At 40.5% G+C, this 21,358-nt stretch overlaps 1 protein-coding gene across 2 annotated transcripts in view; it reads right to left on the bottom strand.

Annotated features, from left to right (window-relative positions):
- The window catches only part of LOC133570635 (kinesin-like protein KIF3B), a 47,435-nt gene that overhangs the window by 5,881 nt on the left and 20,196 nt on the right, over nt 1-21,358 (bottom strand). For both annotated transcript variants that reach the window (XM_061923330.2, XM_061923329.2), the window contains exons 4-7: nt 14,696-14,818; nt 14,509-14,627; nt 6,030-6,146; nt 194-299 (exon numbers count right to left, since the gene is read on the bottom strand). In XM_061923330.2, the coding sequence (XP_061779314.2) occupies nt 194-299; nt 6,030-6,146; nt 14,509-14,627; nt 14,696-14,818 (465 nt within the window). The remainder of the gene's footprint in view (nt 1-193; nt 300-6,029; nt 6,147-14,508; nt 14,628-14,695; nt 14,819-21,358) is intronic.

Below are 21,358 nucleotides of genomic sequence, written 5' to 3'. Positions count from 1 at the left end.
GCATAATCCTGCAGAGACATTCTGTAATCAACTGTGATGATCAAGTATGTTATACTTTGTATGACGATCTAGCAAAGGACAAAAGGTAACTACTTTAAAATGTAATCCTTCAGCGGGTGCAGAAGAGCGTTTTTGTTCGAGGTGTGTATGACGTCTGCAGACCTGAGTTCCAAGAGTAGGAAGTGCCGCTCACCTTGTACCTCATGTCAAGACTAATCATCATGGCCATGAGCGCGTGGTGACTGAGAGGCCGTCTGAATCCGACAGCTGACTGAGGCCTGCTCAGCATCTGACGATCGCTGTTGGAGGAGCAGAGCTGCAACATTATGTCAAGTATGGCAAGATGTCAACTGCTTCCTTTACTGCACGGGAGCATGTAGAGGTGGGGGAAATAATACATTTTTACATGCATCGTATGTCAAACATATAGAATTGATTAGTACAAACCCCAAAACCAGTGAAGTTGGCATGTTGCGTAAATGGTAAATAAAAATAGAATACAATGATTTGTAAATCCTTTTCAACTTATATGCAAAGACAAGATATTTAATGTTCCAACTGAGAAACTTCTTTTTTTTTTCTTTTTTGCAAATAATCATTAACTTAGAATTTAATGGCAGCAACACATTGCAAAAAAGTTGGCACAGGGGGCATTTTTACCACTGTGTTACATGGCCTTTCCTTTTAACAACCCTCAGTAAACGTTTGGGAACTGAAGGTACCAATTTTTGAAGCTTTTCAGGTGGAATTCTTTCCCATTCTTGCTTGATGTACAGCTTAAGTTGTTCAACAGTTCGAGGTATTTTAGGCTTCATATTGCGCCACACATTTTCAAAGTGGCTTGGCATTGTCTTGCTGAAATAAGCAGGGGCGTCCATGATAACGTTGCTTGGATGGCAACATATGTTGCTCCAAAACCTGTATGTACCTTTCAGCATTAATGGTACCTTCACATATGTGTGAAATACCCATGCCTTGGGCACTAATACACCCCCATACCATCACAGATGCTGGCTTTTGAACTTTGCGCCTAGAACAATCCGGATGGTTCTTTTCCTCTTTGTTCCGGATGACACGACGTCCACAGTTTCCAAAAACAATTTGAAATGTGGACGCGTCAGACCACAGAACACTTTTCCACTTTGCATCAGTCCATCTTAGATGCGCTCGGGCCCAGCGAACCCGGCAGCATTTCTGGGCGTTGTTGATGGCTTTCGCTTTGCATAGTAGAGTTTTAACTTGCACTTACAGATGTAGCGACCAACTGTAGTTACTGACACCGGTTTTCTGAAGTGTTACTGAGCGCGTGTGGTGATATCCTTTCCACACTGATGTCTGTTTCTGATGCAGTACCGCCTGAAGGATCGAAGGTCTGTAATATCATCGCTAACGTGCAGTGATTTCTCCAGATTCTCTGAAACTTTTGATGATATATTAGATGGGGAAAGACCTAAATTTCTTGCAATAGCTAGTTGTCCTTAAACTGTTCGACAATTTGCTCATGCATTTGTTCACAAAGTGGTGACCCTCGCCCCATCCTTGTTTGTGAATGACTGAGCATTTCGTGGAAGCTGCTTTTATACCCAATCATGCTTTTATACCCTGTGGGATGTTCCAAAAAAGTGTTTGATGAGCATTCCTCAACTTTCTCAGTCCTTTTTGCCACTTGTGCCGGCTTTTTTGAAACATGTTGCAGGCGTCAATTTCCAAATGAGCTGATATTTGCAAAAAACAACAAAGTTTTCCATTTCGAACATTAAATATCTTGTCTTTGCAGTCTATTCAATTGAATATAAGGTGAAAAGGATTTGCAAATCATCGTATTTTGTTTTTATTTACCATTTATACACAATGTGCCAACTTCACTGGTTTTGGGTTTTGTACATAAATGAATGATGCATTAATAGAGTAATTGAGCGGACACACAAACATGTCACAAAACAATCCAAAGTAGCCACACAAAAATGAATATCTACAACAGTATCAATATTTATAATAATTCCAACATAACAGTGAATACAAATCCCTTATTTGCATTGTCATTACAGCCATGTTGCTTTGGAATTGTATTATTATTGTATATAAAAAAAAACATAAGGATAGTAGCTCTTGAATCATAATCGTGAGGTGGCCAAAGATTCCCACCTCTAGTCGGATGCCTATTTGGGATTTGTCCTTGAATCCGATCTACACGTAGACCTGCAGAATGAACATTCCGACTTTTCGCTATCTGACGCGTAATGTCTTTTCTCTGAATTTGAATCTACAAAGTAGCCACAAAGTGCAGGAGCCAAAATGTACGCACTCTTACTTCCCGATCTTCGAAAATACTTTGCGGAAATGTTGACTCGGGCTGCCCGAAATCCTTCAGAATTGCCACAAAAACGACCTACTGGGAAAGGAGCTCCAGGGTGTGTGACGTCATGCCAACACACGGCACACTTTTCAGGGCAGTGCTTTTTAGCAATATAGTCTGTGGCGCCCCCCTGAGGCAGAAGAGAACATTTCGCCCTCATCCCAACTCTCGGCCGCGACAATTAAGTTGAAGTACCAATGATTGTCACACACACACTAGGTGTGGCGAAATTATTCTCTGCATTTGACCCATCACCCTTGATCACCCCCTGGGAGGTGAGGGGAGCAGTGAGCAGCAGCGGTGGCCGCGCCCAGGAATAATTTTTGGTGATTCAACCTCCAATTTCAACCCTTGATGCTGAGTGCCAAGCAGGAAGGTAATGGGTCCCATTTTTACAGTCTTTGGTATGACTCGGGCCGGGGTTTGAACTCACGACCTACCGATCTCAGGGCGGATATAAATGGTATTATCCATCCATTCATTCATCCATTTTCTACCGCTTGTCCCTTTCGGGGTCGCGGGGGTTGCCGGAGCCTATCTCAGCTGCAAATGTTTTAGAGTTTTGTAAAATGTACTTTTTTTCCAAATGAATTTAGTCAAATAACTTTTGAAAAATGACATCTGTATCTGTAAGAAAACAAAAACTGAAAGAAAGAAATATAGATAATATATATTAGCATTGTTTTTTCATCATAAATTTGCCTGGAAAAAAAAAAAAGACCAAATACCGCCTTCCCTTCCCGGTAAGGTCTATTCAGGTGTACTGGAGAGGAGGCTACGCCGGATAGTCTAACCTCGGATTCAGGAGGAACGGTGTGGTTTTTGTCCTGGTCGTGGAACTGTGGACCAGCTCTACACTCTCGGCAGGGTCCTTGAGGGTGCATGGGAGTTTGCCCAACCAGTCTACATGTGCTTTGTGGACTTCCCCCGGGAAGTCCTGTGGGGAGTGCTCAGAGAGTATGGGTTATCGGACTGTCTGATTGTGGCGGTCCGCTCCCTGTATGATCAGTGTCAGAGCTTGGTCCGCATTGCCGGCAGTAAGTCGGACCCGTTTAGAGTGAGGGTTGGACTCCGCCAAGGCTGCCCTTTGTCACCAATTCTGTTCATAACTTTTATGGACAGAATTTCTAGGCGCAGTCAAGGCGTTGAGGGGATCCAGTTTGGTGGGTGCAGGATTAAAGGCCTACTAAAAACCACTACTACCGACCACGCAGTCTGATAGTTTATATATCAATGATGAAATCTTAACATTGCAACACATGGGTTAGCTTACTAAAGTGCAATTTTAAATTTCGCGCAAAATATCCTGCTGAAAACGTCTCGGTATGATGACGTCACGGATTGTGGAGGACATTTTGGGACAGCATGGTGGCCAGCTATTAAGTCGTCTGTTTTCATCGCAAAATTCCACAGTATTCTGGACATCTGTGTTGGTGAATCTTTTGCAATTTGTTCAATGAACAATGGAGACAGCAAAGAAGAAAGCTGTAGGTGGGAAGCGGTGTATTGCGGGCGGCTGCAGCAACACAAACACGGCCGGTGTTTCATTGTTTACATTACCGAAAGATGACAGTCAAGCTTTACCATTGGCCTGTGGAGAACTGGGACAACAGAGACTCTTACCAGGAGGACTTTGAGTTGGATGCGCAGACGCGGTACCGTGAGTACGCATGCAGCTGCGGCTTCCAAACATTTGATCGCTTGCCTGTACGTGCGTGCCGCTATGTGCATGTCACGTACGTAACTTTGGGGACTTTGGGGAAATATATGTGCTGTATGAACTTTGGGGAGGTGAACGGTACTTTGGGCTGTGGGATTGAGTGTGTTGTGCAGGTGTTTGAGTTGTATTGGCGGGTTATATGGACGGGAGGGGGGAGGTGTTTGTTATGCGGGATTCATTTGTGGCATATTAAATATAAGCCTGGTTGTGTTGTGGCTAATAGAGTATATATATGTCTTGTGTTTATTTACTGTTTTAGTCATTCCCAGCTGAATATCAGGTCCCACCCGCCTCTCACAGCATCTTCCCTATCTGAATCGCTCCCACTGCCCTCTAGTCCTTCACTCTCACTTTCCTCATCCACGAATCTTTCATCCTCGCTCAAATTAATGGGGAAATTGTCGCTTTCTCGGTCCGAATCGCTCTCGCTGCTGGTGGCCATGATTGTAAACAATGTGCAGATGTGAGGAGCTCCACAACCTGTGACGTCACGCGCATATCGTCTGCTACTTCCGGTAGAGGCAAGGCTTTTATCAGCGACCAAAAGTTGCAAACTTTTCTCTACTAAATTCTTTCAGCAAAAATATGGCAAAATCGCGAAATGATCAAGTATGACACATAGAATGGACCTGTTATCCTCGTTTAAATAAGAAAATCGCATTTCAGTAGGCCTTTAAGTCTCTGCTTTTTGCAGATGATGTGGTCCTGATGGCTTCATCTGGCCAGGATCTTCAGCTCTCACTGGATCGGTTCGCAGCCGAGTGTGAAGCGACTGGGATGGGAATCAGCACCTCCAAGTCCGAGTCCATGGTTCTCGCCCGGAAAAGGGTGGAGTGTCATCTCCGGGTTGGGGAGGAGATCTTGCCTCAAGTGGAGGAGTTCAAGTACCTCGTAGTCTTGTTCACGAGTGAGGGAAGAGTGGATCGTGAGATCGACAGGCGGATCGGTGCGGCGTCTTCAGTAATGCGGACGCTGTATCGCTCCGTTGTGGTGAGGAAGGAGCTGAGCCGGAAGGCAAAGCTCTCAATTTACCGGTCGATCTACGTTCCCATCCTCACCTATGGTCATGAGCTTTGGGTTGTGACCGAAAGGACAAGATCACGGGTACAAGCGGCCGAAATGAGCTTCCTCCGCCGGGTGGCGGGGCTCTCCCTTAGAGATAGGGTGAGAAGCTCTGTCATCCGGGAGGAGCTCAAAGTAAAGCCGCTGCTCCTCCACATCGAGAAGAGCCAGATGAGGTGGTCCCTAGGGAGGTGTTTCGGGCACGTCCGACCGGTAGGAGGCCACGGGGAAGACCCAGGACACGTTGGGAAGACTATGTCTCCCGGCTGGCCTGGTAACGCCTCGGGATCCCCCGGGAGGCGCTGGACGAAGTGGCTGGGGAGAGGGAAGTCTGGGTTTCCCTGCTTAGGCTGCTGCCCCCGCGACCCAACCTCGGATAAGCGAAAGAAGATGGATGGATGGATGGACTTGAATAATTTGATATTGAAAAAAACAATAACATGTACTCAATTATTAATCATAATTTCAAATAATAATAAAAAACACTTAAACCTACAAAACAAAAATGAATTTAAAAAATGTGTGCTGTATTTAAAAAAAAAAAGAAAACGAGGAAGTCAGCTACAATTCTGTAAAGTGCAGCTTTTTTACTGAATGATACTGATAAAGCACGTTCACCCCCCGCCCCCTGGTGTTGCGCTGCACACCCCAGATAGTGCGTCATACCATGCAATTAAATGAAAAAAAAAACAACTAATTGATATCTTTTGATTATGCCTTTTTGTCCACCTCTGGATGGCAAAAAAAGCCAAATGTCTCCACGTGTGGAACGCCACGGTGACGTTATTTTAATGTCCGTGTGGAAGTGGACAAACACGACTGATAGTTATCTATTTACTGACCGCTAACAAAGATGTGTGTGTCTTTGTGCGGCACAAACATCGGACTCACTCCTCCACACGAGTGATGGCTCTCATCTTCCAGCGCTCGCCGTCCTCCACAAAGTAGGCTCTGTTCACCACTTTCTTCTTGTCCTCCGACGGAATGAAGTTTTCAATCAGCAGCGTCCTCAAAGAGAAACGATCAGTCAAAACATGGCAATGGAAAGACTTCAGTGCAAATCACAGGTGTCAAAATCAAGGTCCGGGGGCCAAATCTGGCCCGCCTAACCATTTTAGTGTGGACCGCCACTTCATTTTAAAGTAGCCAGTCCCATAATTTTTAATGTGGCACACCGTAATAATTCAAGTGTGGCCGCCACATAATTTTATCGTGGACAGTCACATAATTTTATTGTAATTTGGCCCGTATAATTTTAAAGTGGCAAAACATATAATTTTAATGTAGCAAGCCAAATCCGTTTAATGTTGACCGCAACATCATTTTACTGTGGACCACCACATCATTTTATTGTGTCTCCTCCCATAATTTTAATGTGGCACACCATATAATTCTAATGTATTCCGCAACATCCTTTTATATGGACCGCCAATACATTTTACTGTGGACCACCACATCATTTTAATCTAGCCTCTTCCATAATTTTAATGTGGCACACCATATATTTCTAATGTAGCCTGCCACCACATTTTACGTGGACCGCCATTTAATTTTATTGTGGACCACCACTTCATTTTATAGTGGTCCATCCAACAATATTAATGTAGCTCGCCACATCATTTTATTGTGGACTGCCAGATTATTTTAAAGTGGCCTCTCTCCCATAATTTTAATTTGGCACACCATATAATTCCAATGTAGCCTGCCACATTATTCTAATATGGACCGCCACGTCATTTTATTGTGGACCACCAGCTCATTTTATAGTGGCCCCTCTCATAATTTTAAAGTGCCAGACCATATAATTTTAATGTTGCTCACCACATCATTTTAATGTGGACTACCACATAATTTTTCTGTGAACCACCACTTGCTTTTATAGTGACCCATCCAATAATTTTAAAGTGACACACCATATAATTCTAATGTAGCCTGCCACATCATTCTAATGTGGACCACCACTTCATTTAATATTGACTCATCCCATAATTTTAAAGTGGCACACCATATAATTTTAGTGTAGCTCACCACATCATTGTAATGTGGACTACCACATAATTTTACTGTGGACCTCCACTTCATTTTAACAGGGACCACCACTTCATTTTAAAGTGGCAATTCCCATAATTTTAATGTGGCACACCATATAATTTTAATGTAGCTCGCCAAATCCTTTCAATGTTGACCACCACATAATTTTATCGTGGACAGTCACATAATTTTATTGTAATTTGGCCCGTATAATTTTAAAGTGGCAAAACATATAATTTTAATGTAGCAAGCCAAATCCGTTTAATGTTGACCGCAACATCATTTTACTGTGGACCACCACATCATTTTATTGTGTCTCCTCCCATAATTTTAATGTGGCACACCATATAATTCTAATGTATTCCGCAACATCCTTTTATATGGACCGCCAATACATTTTACTGTGGACCACCACATCATTTTAATCTAGCCTCTTCCATAATTTTAATGTGGCACACCATATATTTCTAATGTAGCCTGCCACCACATTTTACGTGGACCGCCATTTAATTTTATTGTGGACCACCACTTCATTTTATAGTGGTCCATCCAACAATATTAATGTAGCTCGCCACATCATTTTATTGTGGACTGCCAGATTATTTTAAAGTGGCCTCTCTCCCATAATTTTAATTTGGCACACCATATAATTCCAATGTAGCCTGCCACATTATTCTAATATGGACCGCCACGTCATTTTATTGTGGACCACCAGCTCATTTTATAGTGGCCCCTCTCATAATTTTAAAGTGCCAGACCATATAATTTTAATGTTGCTCACCACATCATTTTAATGTGGACTACCACATAATTTTTCTGTGAACCACCACTTGCTTTTATAGTGACCCATCCAATAATTTTAAAGTGACACACCATATAATTCTAATGTAGCCTGCCACATCATTCTAATGTGGACCACCACTTCATTTAATATTGACTCATCCCATAATTTTAAAGTGGCACACCATATAATTTTAGTGTAGCTCACCACATCATTGTAATGTGGACTACCACATAATTTTACTGTGGACCTCCACTTCATTTTAACAGGGACCACCACTTCATTTTAAAGTGGCAATTCCCATAATTTTAATGTGGCACACCATATAATTTTAATGTAGCTCGCCAAATCCTTTCAATGTTGACCACCACATAATTTTATTGTGGACCACCACTTCATTTTACTGTGGACTACCAGTTAATTTTAAATTGGCCTGTCCCATAATTGTAATTTAGCACACCATATAATTCTAATGTAGCCTGCCAAATCATTCTTATGTGGACCACCACGTCATTCTATTGTGGCCCATCCGATAATATTATTGTGGCCCATCTGATAATTAATCGTGGCACACCATATAATTTTAATGTAGCCCAACACATCATTTTAATGTGGACTACCACATAATTTTACTGTGGGCCTCCACTTCATCTTAATGTGGACCACCACGTCATTTTAAAGTGGCCAGTCCCATAATTTTAATGTGGCCCATCTGATAATTTATTGTGGCACACCATATAATTTTAATGTAGCCCAACACATCATTTTAATGTGGACTACCACATAATTTTACTGTGGGCCTCCACTTTTTTTTAATGTGGACCACCACTTCATTTTAAAGTGGCCAGTCCCATAATTTTAAAGTCGCCAGTCCCATAATTTTAAAGTGGCACACAATATAATTCTAGTGTGGCCCGCCAAAGCAATATATTGTGGACCACCACATCATTTTAAAGTGACCCATCCCATAATTTTGATATGGCACACGATACAGCCACATCATTCTAATGATGATTGACACATAATTGTATCGTGGAGCACCACACTATTTTAATGTGGCCCGCCACATTATTTTATTGTGGCACACCACATAATTTTAATGTGAACCACCACTTCAATTTAATGTAGCCTGTCCCATAATTTTAACGTGGCTCACCAAATAATTCTAATGTAGCCTACCACATAATTTTAATGTGGACCACCAGTTAATTTTATTATGGACCACCACTTCACTTTAATGTGGCACACCATATAATTATCATGTAGTCCACCACATCATTCTAATGCGGACTGCCACATCATTTTATTGTAGACCACCAGATCATTTTAAGGTGGCCCTTCTCCCATAATTTTAACGTGGCACACCATATAAATCTAATGTATTCCGCCACATCATTTATATGTGGATCGCCACTTCATTTTGTTGTGGATCGCCACTTCATTTTATTCTGACCCATCCCATAATTTTTATGTAGCTTGCCACATCATTTTAACGTGGACCGCCACATACATTTACTGTGGACCACCAGTTAATTTTAATGTGGCCCTCCTTACATAATTTTAATGTGGCACACCATATAATTCTAATGTATTCCGCCACATCATTTTACTGTGGACCACCAGTTCATTATAATCTGGCCCCACCCATAATTTTATTGTGGCACACCATGTAATTCTAATGTAGCCCACCACATACTTTTATGTGGACCGCCACATCATTTTATTGTGGACCAGCACTTAATTTTATAGTGGCCCATACCAGAATTTTAATGTGACACACAATATAATTCTAATGTATTCCGCCACATCATTTTATGTGGACCACCACTTCATTTTACGATGGACCACCAGATCATTTTAATCTGGCCCATCCCATAATTTTAATATGGCACACCATATAATTCTAATGTATTCCGCCATATCATTTTATGTGGACCGCCACATCATTTTACTATAGACCACCAGTTCATTTTAATCTGGCCCCTCCCATAATTTTAAAGTGGCACACCATATATTTCTAATGTAGCCTGCCACATCATTTTAGGTGGACCGCCACTTAATTTTATTGTGGGCCACCATTTAATTTTATATTGGCCCGTCCCATAATTTTAATGTAGCTCGCCACATCATTTTATTGTGGACCACCAGATCATTTTAATGTGGCCCCCTTCTCATAATTTTAATGTGACACACAATATAATTAGAATGTAGCCCGCTACATCATTCTATCTGGACCGCCACATCATTTTACTGTGGACCACCAGTTCATTATAATCTGGCCCCTCCCATAATTTTAACGTGGCACACCATGTAATTCTAATGTAGCCTGCCACATCATTTTAAGTGGACTAACACTTCATTTTAAAGTGGCCCATCCCGTAAATTTAAATCAGCACACCATTTCATTCTAACGTGGTTTGCCTTGTCATGTTATCGTGGCCCGCCACGTCATTTTATTGTAGAGCGCCACTTCATTTTAAAGCGGTCAGTCCCATAATTCTAACGTGGCACACCATATAGTTCTAATTCACATCATTTTAAGTGGCCTGCAAAAATGTCTTGGAATAAAAAAAAACATTTTCTGGCTAAATGTATTTGTTCTTTCAATGTTGACAGACTGCATGTGTTCCCCACTTGAATATTATCTGATGTTCCAATCATGTTTATTTTGGTCATCAAAAATGAAAGCAAGTGATCCATCAATGTGTAAAAAATATATATTAATAAAAAACAGTTGCTTTTGCAAATTGTGCAGCAAGACTATTATACATTTATAGTTATATGTATTGTGTGGAGTCCCCCAAGGTTCAATCTTGGGGCCGACTTTATTTAACATCTATATGCTCCCACTAGGACAAATCATGCAAAATAATAACATTGACCATCATTGCTATGCCGATGACACCCAAATCTATGTAGCCCTATCACCAAATGACTATCGCCTCGTAGATCTTCTGTGCCAGTGCATTGAGCAAGTCAAACACTGGATGTGCCAAAATTTCCTACAACTAAATGAAGATAAAACTGAGATAATTGTTTTTGGTGCTAAAAAAGAAAGGTTTAAAGTCACCCGACACCTTCAATCACTGTCCCTGAAAACCTCAAATAAAGCCAGAAATCTTGGGGTTATTTTAGATTCTGATTTACATTTCGACACTCACATCAAATCAGTAACAAAATCGGCCTACTATCACCTGAAAAATGTAACAAGACTTAGAGGGCTCATGTCAGCTCAAGACTTAGAAAAACTTGTACATGCCTTTATTACCAGTAGGTTAGACTATTGTAATGGTCTCCTTGCAGGTCTTCCCAAAAAAACTGTCAGGCAGCTACAGCTTGTTCAGAACGCTGCTGCTAGAGTTCTAACAAAGACCGAAAAATGTGAGCACATTACACCAATTCTTAAATCCTTACATTGGCTCCCTGTACATCAGAGAATTGATTTCAAAATCCTCCTGCTCACATATAAATCACTACGTGGTCTAGGGCCGAAGTATATCACTGATATGCTCCCACTATACAGGTAAAAGCCAGTAAATTAGAATATTTTGAAAAACTTGATTTATTTCAGTAATTGCATTCAAAAGGTGTAACTTGTACATTATATTTATTCATTGCACACAGACTGATGCATTCAAATGTTTATTTCATTTAATTTTGATGATTTGAAGTGGCAACAAATGAAAATCCAAAATTCCGTGTGTGACAAAATTAGAATATTACTTAAGGCTAATACAAAAAAGGGATTTTTAGAAATGTTGGCCAACTGAAAAGTATGAAAATGAAAAATATGAGCATGTACAATACTCAATACTTGGTTGGAGCTCCTTTTGCCTCAATTACTGCGTTAATACGGCGTGGCATGGAGTCGATGAGTTTCTGGCACTGCTCAGGTGTTATGAGAGCCCAGGTTGCTCTGATAGTGGCCTTCAACTCTTCTGCGTTTTTGGGTCTTGCATTCTGCATCTTCCTTTTCACAATACCCCACAGATTTTCTATGGGGCTAAGGTCAGGGGAGTTGGCGGGCCAATTTAGAACAGAAATACCATGGTCCGTAAACCAGGCACGGGTAGATTTTGCGCTGTGTGCAGGCGCCAAGTCCTGTTGGAACTTGAAATCTCCATCTCCATAGAGCAGGTCAGCAGCAGGAAGCATGAAGTGCTCTAAAACTTGCTGGTAGACGGCTGCGTTGACCCTGGATCTCAGGAAACAGAGTGGACCGACACCAGCAGATGACATGGCACCCCAAACCATCACTGATGGTGGAAACTTTACACTAGACTTCAGGCAACGTGGATCCTGTGCCTCTCCTGTCTTCCTCCAGACTCTGGGACCTCGATTTCCAAAGGAAATGCAAAATTTGCATGGTTGGGTGATGGTTTGGGGTGCCATGTCATCTGCTGGTGTCGGTCCACTCTGTTTCCTGAGATCCAGGGTCAACGCAGCCGTCTACCAGCAAGTTTTAGAGCACTTCATGCTTCCTGCTGCTGACCTGCTCTATGGAGATGGAGATTTCAAGTTCCAACAGGACTTGGCGCCTGCACACAGCGCAAAATCTACCCGTGCCTGGTTTACGGACCATGGTATTTCTGTTCTAAATTGGCCCGCCAACTCCCCTGACCTTAGCCCCATAGAAAATCTGTGGGGTATTGTGAAAAGGAAGATGCAGAATGCCAGACCCAAAAACGCAGAAGAGTTGAAGGCCACTATCAGAGCAACCTGGGCTCTCATAACACCTGAGCAGTGCCAGAAACTCATCGACTCCATGCCACGCCGCATTAACGCAGTAATTGAGGCAAAAGGAGCTCCAACCAAGTATTGAGTATTGTACATGCTCATATTTTTCATTTTCATACTTTTCAGTTGGCCAACATTTCTAAAAATCCCTTTTTTGTATTAGCCTTAAGTAATATTCTAATTTTGTGACACACGGAATTTTGGATTTTCATTTGTTGCCACTTCAAATCATCAAAATTAAATGAAACAAACATTTGAATGCATCAGTCTGTGTGCAATGAATACATATAATGTACAAGTTACACCTTTTGAATGCAATTACTGAAATAAATCAAGTTTTTCAAAATATTCTAATTTACTGGCTTTTACCTGTATACTGTAAGCCCTCTAGATCAGTGTTTTTCAACCACTGTACAGTCTGATGTGCCGTGGGAGATTATCTAATTTCACCTATTTGGGTTAAAAATCTTTTTTGCAAACCAGTAATTATAGTCTGCAAATGATGTGTTGTTGTTGAGTGTCTGTGCTGTCTATATAAACAAAAGGTGAGTGCCCCTAAGAAAAGGCATTAAAGCGTAGGGAAGGCTATGCACTGAACTAGCTACAATGTAAACAAAAACAGAATGCTGGACGACAGCAAAGACTTACTGTGGAGCAAAGGCAATGTACATCCGAACATGACATGACAATCAACAATGTCCTCACAAAGACGGATACAAACAACTGTAATATTCTTGATTGCTAAAACAAAGTAGATGCCGGAAATATCGCATAAAGGAAGACATGAAACTGCTACAGGAAAATACAAAAAAAAAAAGAAGAGAAAAAGCCACCAAAATAGGAGCGCAAGACAAGAACTAAAACACTACGCACAGGAAAACAGCAAAAACCTCAAAATAAGTCAGGGTGTGCTGTGACAGGTTGTGACAGTACACCTACTTTGAGACAAGAGCTATAGTGATGCATGCTTGGTTATGCTTTAAAGTCATATCCAACAATTGCGACAACGACTTTTTACTGTCAACTGTTTTGGTCTGCCTCCGCATTTTTTCAACGCAAAAAATGGGCCTTAGCTGAATAAAGGTTGAAAAACACAGCTCTAGATCACTAAGATCTTCTGAGACCAATCTGTTAACGGTTCCCAGAGTAAACTCAGATCAAGGGAGAGCATCATTCAGGCACTATGCAACAAATAGCTGGAATAAACTTCCTGAAGATGTCAGACTTTCCCCAACTCTGACTACTTTTCAAACTAGACTGAACATTTTTATGTTCACCTTAGCTTTCAGCTAAATCTTTTAACTTTTAACGTCCGCACTGTTTTTATTTTTATTGTCTGCATTTTAATTTTGCTTTTATTTTCTTTCATTTCACTTTGTTGTCTGTGAAGCACTTTGAGTCTGCCTTGTTTATGAAAAGCGCTATACAAATAAAGTTGCCTTGCCTTGCCTATTCATGTTGCGTGTGGCCCTCTGAGGGCGGGCATTATTGCGACGTGGCCCTCAATAAAAAATACTTTGACACCTGTTCTAAATGGTCACATTATGCTTTGTACGCCTAAAAAGTGGTTTTGATCACTTACACACAGTCTATCGGGTGTAAGTAATACAATATTTGACAGTATTTGTCAAATCTAAGGAATAGTGACGGAATCATGAAACAATTCATGAGATCGCTGAAGGAAAGGATCATTTGGTCTCCATTAGTGTTACATTCAAGTACACAGTAGGTAATCGGATCAGATTATCTACTCTGTACTTGCTTTCTCGACAGCGGATTTTTCGGGTGATAAGTAGGTCAGTAGGTCAGCAGGCTCCATACTTGAGTTTAAGATCCTTGGTGAGTTCGTTCTGGGTCTGTTCCAGTTCCTGGCGTGAACTGATGTGTGCTTCCTGAATTTCATGAATTTCTGCCTTGACTGCCTCCAGTTTGGCAAACAACTAGAGAGCATTCATCAGAACCGTTAAAGTATAATCAACCAATACTAGCAGAACCGCGGCTCAGTTACCTTCTTCACTTTCTTGGTTTTGATATCGACTTCCTGCTGCAGTGAACTGTAGGTCTCCTTGAGCTCCAGAGTCTCTTCGTCGCGACATTCCATCTGTTGTCGCATCTCTTGCTCCCTCGATTTCTGGAAGGAAGGAAAGGAGTGGACTATACGGTACAGCGTACAAACGTGTTAGTACTCGGGTCGTGGACCGATCGGTATCAGTATCAGTCGATTTCTGTGGAAGTGTGTGATCGTCCAATGTCAATTAATGCCTTTTAATGTCAATCACAAAGGCCGATCCCCTCTGATGATACTTTAATAGGGCCCGCATGGCCCATTGTAGAAGGACTCCCAAAAGGAGTCCTTCTGCATTGGGACAGAAGGACCTATTGTTTCTGTAGCGTTTTATTCTTTCTTTATTATTATTCTTCCGCCGCCTCTTTGAGCTGTAATTTGACCCACTTAACATGCTTCAAAACTCACCATATTTGATCCACACATCAGGACTGGCGAAAATTGCCATCTAATAAAAAAAACAAACCCCAAAACTCAAAATTACGCTCACAGACAAAACAGCCTATAACTTCCAGTAGGAATATCGTAGACATGAAACAAAAACCTCTATGTGGGTCTGACTTTGACCTAGATTTCATACACTGATATCCTTCAGCAAAAATCAACAGGAACTTGGCAATTCCCCCTTCAAGACAAAAATGTACTAAAAACAGTCACTTTTGCCTCTTTGAGCTGTAATTTGACCCCCTTAACATGCTTCAAAACTCACCAAACTGAACACACACATCAGAACTGGCAAAAATTGCTATCTAGTAAAAAACGCTAACCCCAAATCTCAGAATTGCGCTCTAGCGCCCCCTCGGAATAAAAAACAGACAAAACTGCTCCTAGGAAGAAAAAAATGACAAAACTGCCTGTAACTCCCACTAGGAAGGTCGGAGAGACATGAAACCTCTATGTAGGTCTCACTTAGACCTACATTTCATAGATTGACAACCCCTAGCAAAAATCAACAGGAAGTTTGCAATCCCCCCTTCAAAACAACATTTTTGTAAAAACCGGTCACCTTTCTTCAAACATTATCTCCTCTGAGCGCGTTTGTCGTTTCGGCTTCAAACTAACACAGGAAAGAGATTGAACCCTTCTGATTAAAAGTTGACGAAAGAGTTTTGATTACTGCTCCGGTTTTGATTTTACAACCCTTCAAAGAACTGCTGCGCTGATGCTGCTGCGCTGCTGTTGTCTCAAGATGGCCGCTTAAAAGCAGGAAGCACCAGCGTGAGCACACAATGCAGAGAAGGTAGGTACACGAGACAAAAGTATTGGGACACTTAGGACTAAAAGTATCCAAAAGTTTTGGGACACTTGGGACTAAAACTGGACAAAAGTATTGGGACATTTAGGACTACCACTGGACAAAAGTATTGGGACACTTACACTGGACAAACGTATTGGGACACTTAGGACTAAAACTGGACAAAAGTATTGGGACACTTAGGACTAAAACTTGACAAAAGTATTGGGACACTTAGGACTAACACTAGGCAAAAGTATTGGGACGCTTAGGACTAACAGTAGACAATGTGAAATGGAATTAATTCATTTTTGTCCAAAAAATTCTACACACAATACCCTATAATGACAATGTGAAATGGAATTAATTAATTTTTGTCCTCAAAATTCTACACACAATACCCTATAATGACATTGGAAATGGAATTATTTCTTTTTCGTCCTCAAAATTCTACACACAATACCCTATAATGACAACGTGAAATGGAATAAATTCATTTCTGTCCTCTAAATTCTACACACAATACCTTGTTGCATGGGTGAAGGCGGGAAACACCAGCAAAAGGCGGGCCCGACCAACGCTGCTTGCAGCTTTAATTTATTTTTGTTTCCTCGACTGACAACGACTGCTGTGTACGTTTATACACAGTGTGGAGCCGCTCCTCTAAGGGACATTTGCTTGGACGTCAAGAGTCTGAGAAAGGAATGGTGGAACATTGACGTGAGGTCCTAAAATATTTTATTTTCGAGTGTTTCCTTCTTATTTGTCAACTATTTATTAAGCAACCGTCTATTTTGGCGAATAATTATCGCTTTTTAATGGCGTTCTGGTCGGATTGATGCAATCGGGGTGTTCAGACTGCAGTCGCATTCGATACAAACCCGATTTATACCCACATACAAAATCGGCCTGGGTCGGACTTTGCACTGTTCACATCGGCATGAAAAAATCCGATACATGTCGCATGTGGGCAAAAAAATTGGAATTGACCTGCAGTGTGAACGAGGCCTAAATTAATAATCGGCAAATAAAGTAAGTTTCTAACAAGTATTATTATTAAGGCTGTGAATCTTTGGGCACCACATGATAGGATTCGATTTTCAGGGGTAACAATTAGATTCAGAAACGATTCTCGATTCAAAATCAATACTTTGTTAATATAATTGGGTGCCAGTTCTATGATTAACTACATTCCTCCATAAAATACATAAACAGCTCTAATACATTTCTAAATCACTTAAAAGAAAACCGGTTTTGTTTAATAAAATTCTCCCCAAACATTTAATAAAGTCAAATACAAATTACAGAAGCATCCAACAATTTTCTAATGTAAATCTGTACAGCAGATAAAGATAATCTACATCAACAATATGAATTGTCTGAGTGGCTGAACAGGACAGATTTAAAAAGTAAATAAATAAAAACATTTTTAAATCGATTTTTAAAATTACAAATAAGAATCGTGTTTCATTCGAAAATCCTTTTTTTTCACACCCCTACTAAATACTGCACATTATTATTACATTACTTCATAAAACTACTGTACTTGTTTATTAGGGCTGTGAATCTTTGGGTGTCCCACGATTCGATTCAATATCGATTCTTGGGATCACGATTCGATTCAAAATCGATTTTTTTTTTCAATTCAACACGATTCTCGATTCAAAAACGATTTTTTTCCCGATTGAAAAGGATTCTCTATTCATTCAATACATAGGATTTCAGCAGGATCTACCCCAGTCTGCTGACATGCAAGCAGAGTAGTAGATTTTTGTAAAAAGCTTTTATAATTGTAAAGGACAATGTTATCAACTGATTGCAATAATGTAAATTTGTTTTAACTATTAAATGAACCAAAAATATGACTTATTTTATCTTTGTGAAAATATTGGACAGTGTGTTGTCAAGCTTACGAGATGCGATGCAAGTGTAAGCCACTGTGACACTATTGTTCCTTTTTTTTTTTTATAAATGTCTAATGATAATGTCAATGAGGGATTTTTAATCACTGCTATGTTGAAATTGTAACTAATATTGATACTGTTGTTGATAATATTCATTTTTGTTTCACCACTTTTGGTTTGTTCTGTGTCGTCTTTGCATACTTGCCAACCCTCCCGGCTTTTCCGGGAGACTCCCGAAATCCAGAGCCTCTCCCAAAAACCTCCCGGGACAAATTTTCTCCCGAAAATCTCCCGAAATTCAGGCGGACCTGAGTGACGTGTCGACAGCCTGTTTTCACGTCCGCTTTCCCACAATATAAACAGCGTGCCTGCCCAATCACGTTATAACTGTAGAATGATCGAGGGCGAGTTCTTGGTTTCTTATGTGGGTTTATTGTTAGGCAGTTTCATTAACGTCCTCCCAGCGCGGCAACAACACACAACTACAGCAGTCATGTTTTCGTCTACCATAAAGCAGTTCGTCTGCCGTAAACAGCAATGTTGTGACACTCTTAAACAGGACAATACTGCCATCTACTGTACATGCATATGTGACATTAACATCTATGGCTTTTAGAGAGTGCAGTGCACAACTGCGCACACAACAAGGAGACGAAGCAGAATGCATCATCAGAGAGGGTGTTCAGCATGGTTAGAAAAATAGTGACAGAGAATAGAACAAGGATGGACAATTCAACCCTTAACTCAACATTGAGTAGATGAGTGTTATGTGTGTGTATATGTGTAAATAAATGAACACTGAAATTCAAGTATTTCTCTTATTTATATATATATATATATAATATATATTTATTTATATAATACATATATATATATATATATATATATATATATATATATATATATATATATATATATATATATATATATATATATATATATATATATATATTCTGCATCTTCCTTTTCACAATACCCCACAGATTTTCTATGGGGCTAAGGTCAGGGGAGTTGGCGGGCCAATTTAGAACAGAAATACCATGGTCCGTTAACCAGGCACGGGTAGATTTTGCGCTGTGTGCAGGCGCCAAGTCCTGTTGGAACTTGAAATCTCCATCTCCATAGAGCAGGTCAGCAGCAGGAAGCATGAAGTGCTCTAAAACTTGCTGGTAGACGGCTGCGTTGACCCTGGATCTCAGGAAACAGAGTGGACCGACACCAGCAGATGACATGGCACCCCAAACCATCACCCAACCATGCAAATTTTGCATTTCCTTTGGAAATCGAGGTCCCAGAGTCTGGAGGAAGACAGGAGAGGCACAGGATCCACGTTGCCTGAAGTCTAGTGTAAAGTTTCCACCATCAGTGATGGTTTGGGGTGCCATGTCATCTGCTGGTGTCGGTCCACTCTGTTTCCTGAGATCCAGGGTCAACGCAGCCGTCTACCAGCAAGTTTTAGAGCACTTCATGCTTCCTGCTGCTGACCTGCTCTATGGAGATGGAGATTTCAAGTTCCAACAGGACTTGGCGCCTGCACACAGCGCAAAATCTACCCGTGCCTGGTTTACAGACCATGGTATTTCTGTTCTAAATTGGCCCGCCAACTCCCCTGACCTTAGCCCCATAGAAAATCTGTGGGGTATTGTGAAAAGGAAGATGCAGAATGCCAGACCCAAAAACGCAGAAGAGTTGAAGGCCACTATCAGAGCAACCTGGGCTCTCATAACACCTGAGCAGTGCCAGAAACTCATCGACTCCATGCCACGCCGCATTAACGCAGTAATTGAGGCAAAAGGAGCTCCAACCAAGTATTGAGTATTGTACATGCTCGTATTTTTCATTTTCATACTTTTCAGTTGGCCAACATTTCTAAAAATCCCTTTTTTGTATTAGCCTTAAGTAATATTCTAATATTGTGACACACGGAATTTTGGATTTTCATTTGTTGCCACTTCAAATCATCAAAATTAAATGAAATAAACATTTGAATGCATCAGTCTGTGTGCAATGAATAAATATAATGTACAAGTTACACCTTTTGAATGCAATTACTGAAATAAATCAAGTTTTTCAAAATATTCTAATTTACTGGCTTTTACCTGTATATATAGCTAGAATTCACTGAAAGTCAAGTATTTCTTATATATATATATGAAATACTTGACTTGGTGAATTCTAGCTGTAAATATACTCCTCCCCTCTTAACAATTGCCATTCATTCTAAAATAAAACAATTTGACACCCATAATATGTAACACACAAGCAAGAAAAGAAACAAGTGCTTTGTAAAGTTCAGGAAGTGCAGATGGAAGCGCGTTACCGCAGAAAGTCAGAAAATGACAAAAAGCAAAGTATTTAAAAGAGTAGTAAATGGTAGTTTTTACTTCTTCTTTTTTTTACTTATTGTGTACTATTTACTTTGTTTGGATCAAACAAATGTACGAAATGAAAGAGAATAAGGAACTATATCAAAAGATTGTGTTGATAATAATAATAATAATAATAATAATAATGGATTAGATTTTATATCGCGCTTTTCTATTATTAGATACTCAAAGCGCTCACAGAGAAGTGGGAACCCATCATTCATTCATATTGTCACACTATTATTAGCACATAAATACATTCAAACATTTACAGTTAAGACATGTGATCAATATCAATGATCAGAATTGGCTTTATAAAAAAACCTGTTCGGAACAGAGTTTGTACAAAACCCAAAACCAGTGAAGTTGGCACGTTGTGTTAGATGTAAATAAAAACAGAATACAATGATTTGCAAATCCTTTTCAACTTATATTCAATTGAATAAACTGAAAAGACGAGATATTTAATGTTCCAACTGAGAAACGTAATTTTCTTTTGCAAATAATCATTAACTTAGAATTTAATGGCAGCAACACATTGCATAAAAGTTGTCACAGGGGCATTTTTACCACTGTGTTACATGGCCTTTCCTTTTAACAACACTCAGTAAACGTTTGGGAACTGAGGAGACCAATTTTTGAAGCTTTTCAGGTGGAATTCTTTCCCATTCTTGCTTGATGTACAGCTTAAGTTGTTCAGCGGTCCGGGGTCTCCTTTGTTGTATTTTAGGCTTCATAATGCGCCACACATTTTCAATGGGAGACAGGTCTGGACTACAGGCAAGCCAGTCTAGTACCCGCACTCTTTTACTATGAAGCCACGCTGTTGTAACTCGTGGCTTGGCATTGTCTTTCTGAAATAAGCAGGGGCGTCCATGATAACATTGCTTGGATGGCAACATATGTTGCTCCAAAACCTGTATGTACCTTTCAGCATTAATGGCGCCTTCACAGATGTGTAAGTTACCCATGTCTTGGGCACTAATACACCCCCATACCATCACAGATGCTGGCTTTTGAACTTTGCGCCTAGAACAATCCGGATCATTCTTTTCCACTTTGCATCAGTCCATCTTAGATGAGCTCGGGCCCAGCGAAGCCA

Source organism: Nerophis lumbriciformis, linkage group LG01 (assembly GCF_033978685.3).
Source record: "Nerophis lumbriciformis linkage group LG01, RoL_Nlum_v2.1, whole genome shotgun sequence".
In the NCBI taxonomy this organism is placed as follows: domain Eukaryota; kingdom Metazoa; phylum Chordata; class Actinopteri; order Syngnathiformes; family Syngnathidae; genus Nerophis; species Nerophis lumbriciformis.
The sequence above is the reverse complement of the archived record's forward strand: the minus strand, read 5'-3'. Positions and strand labels throughout refer to the sequence as shown.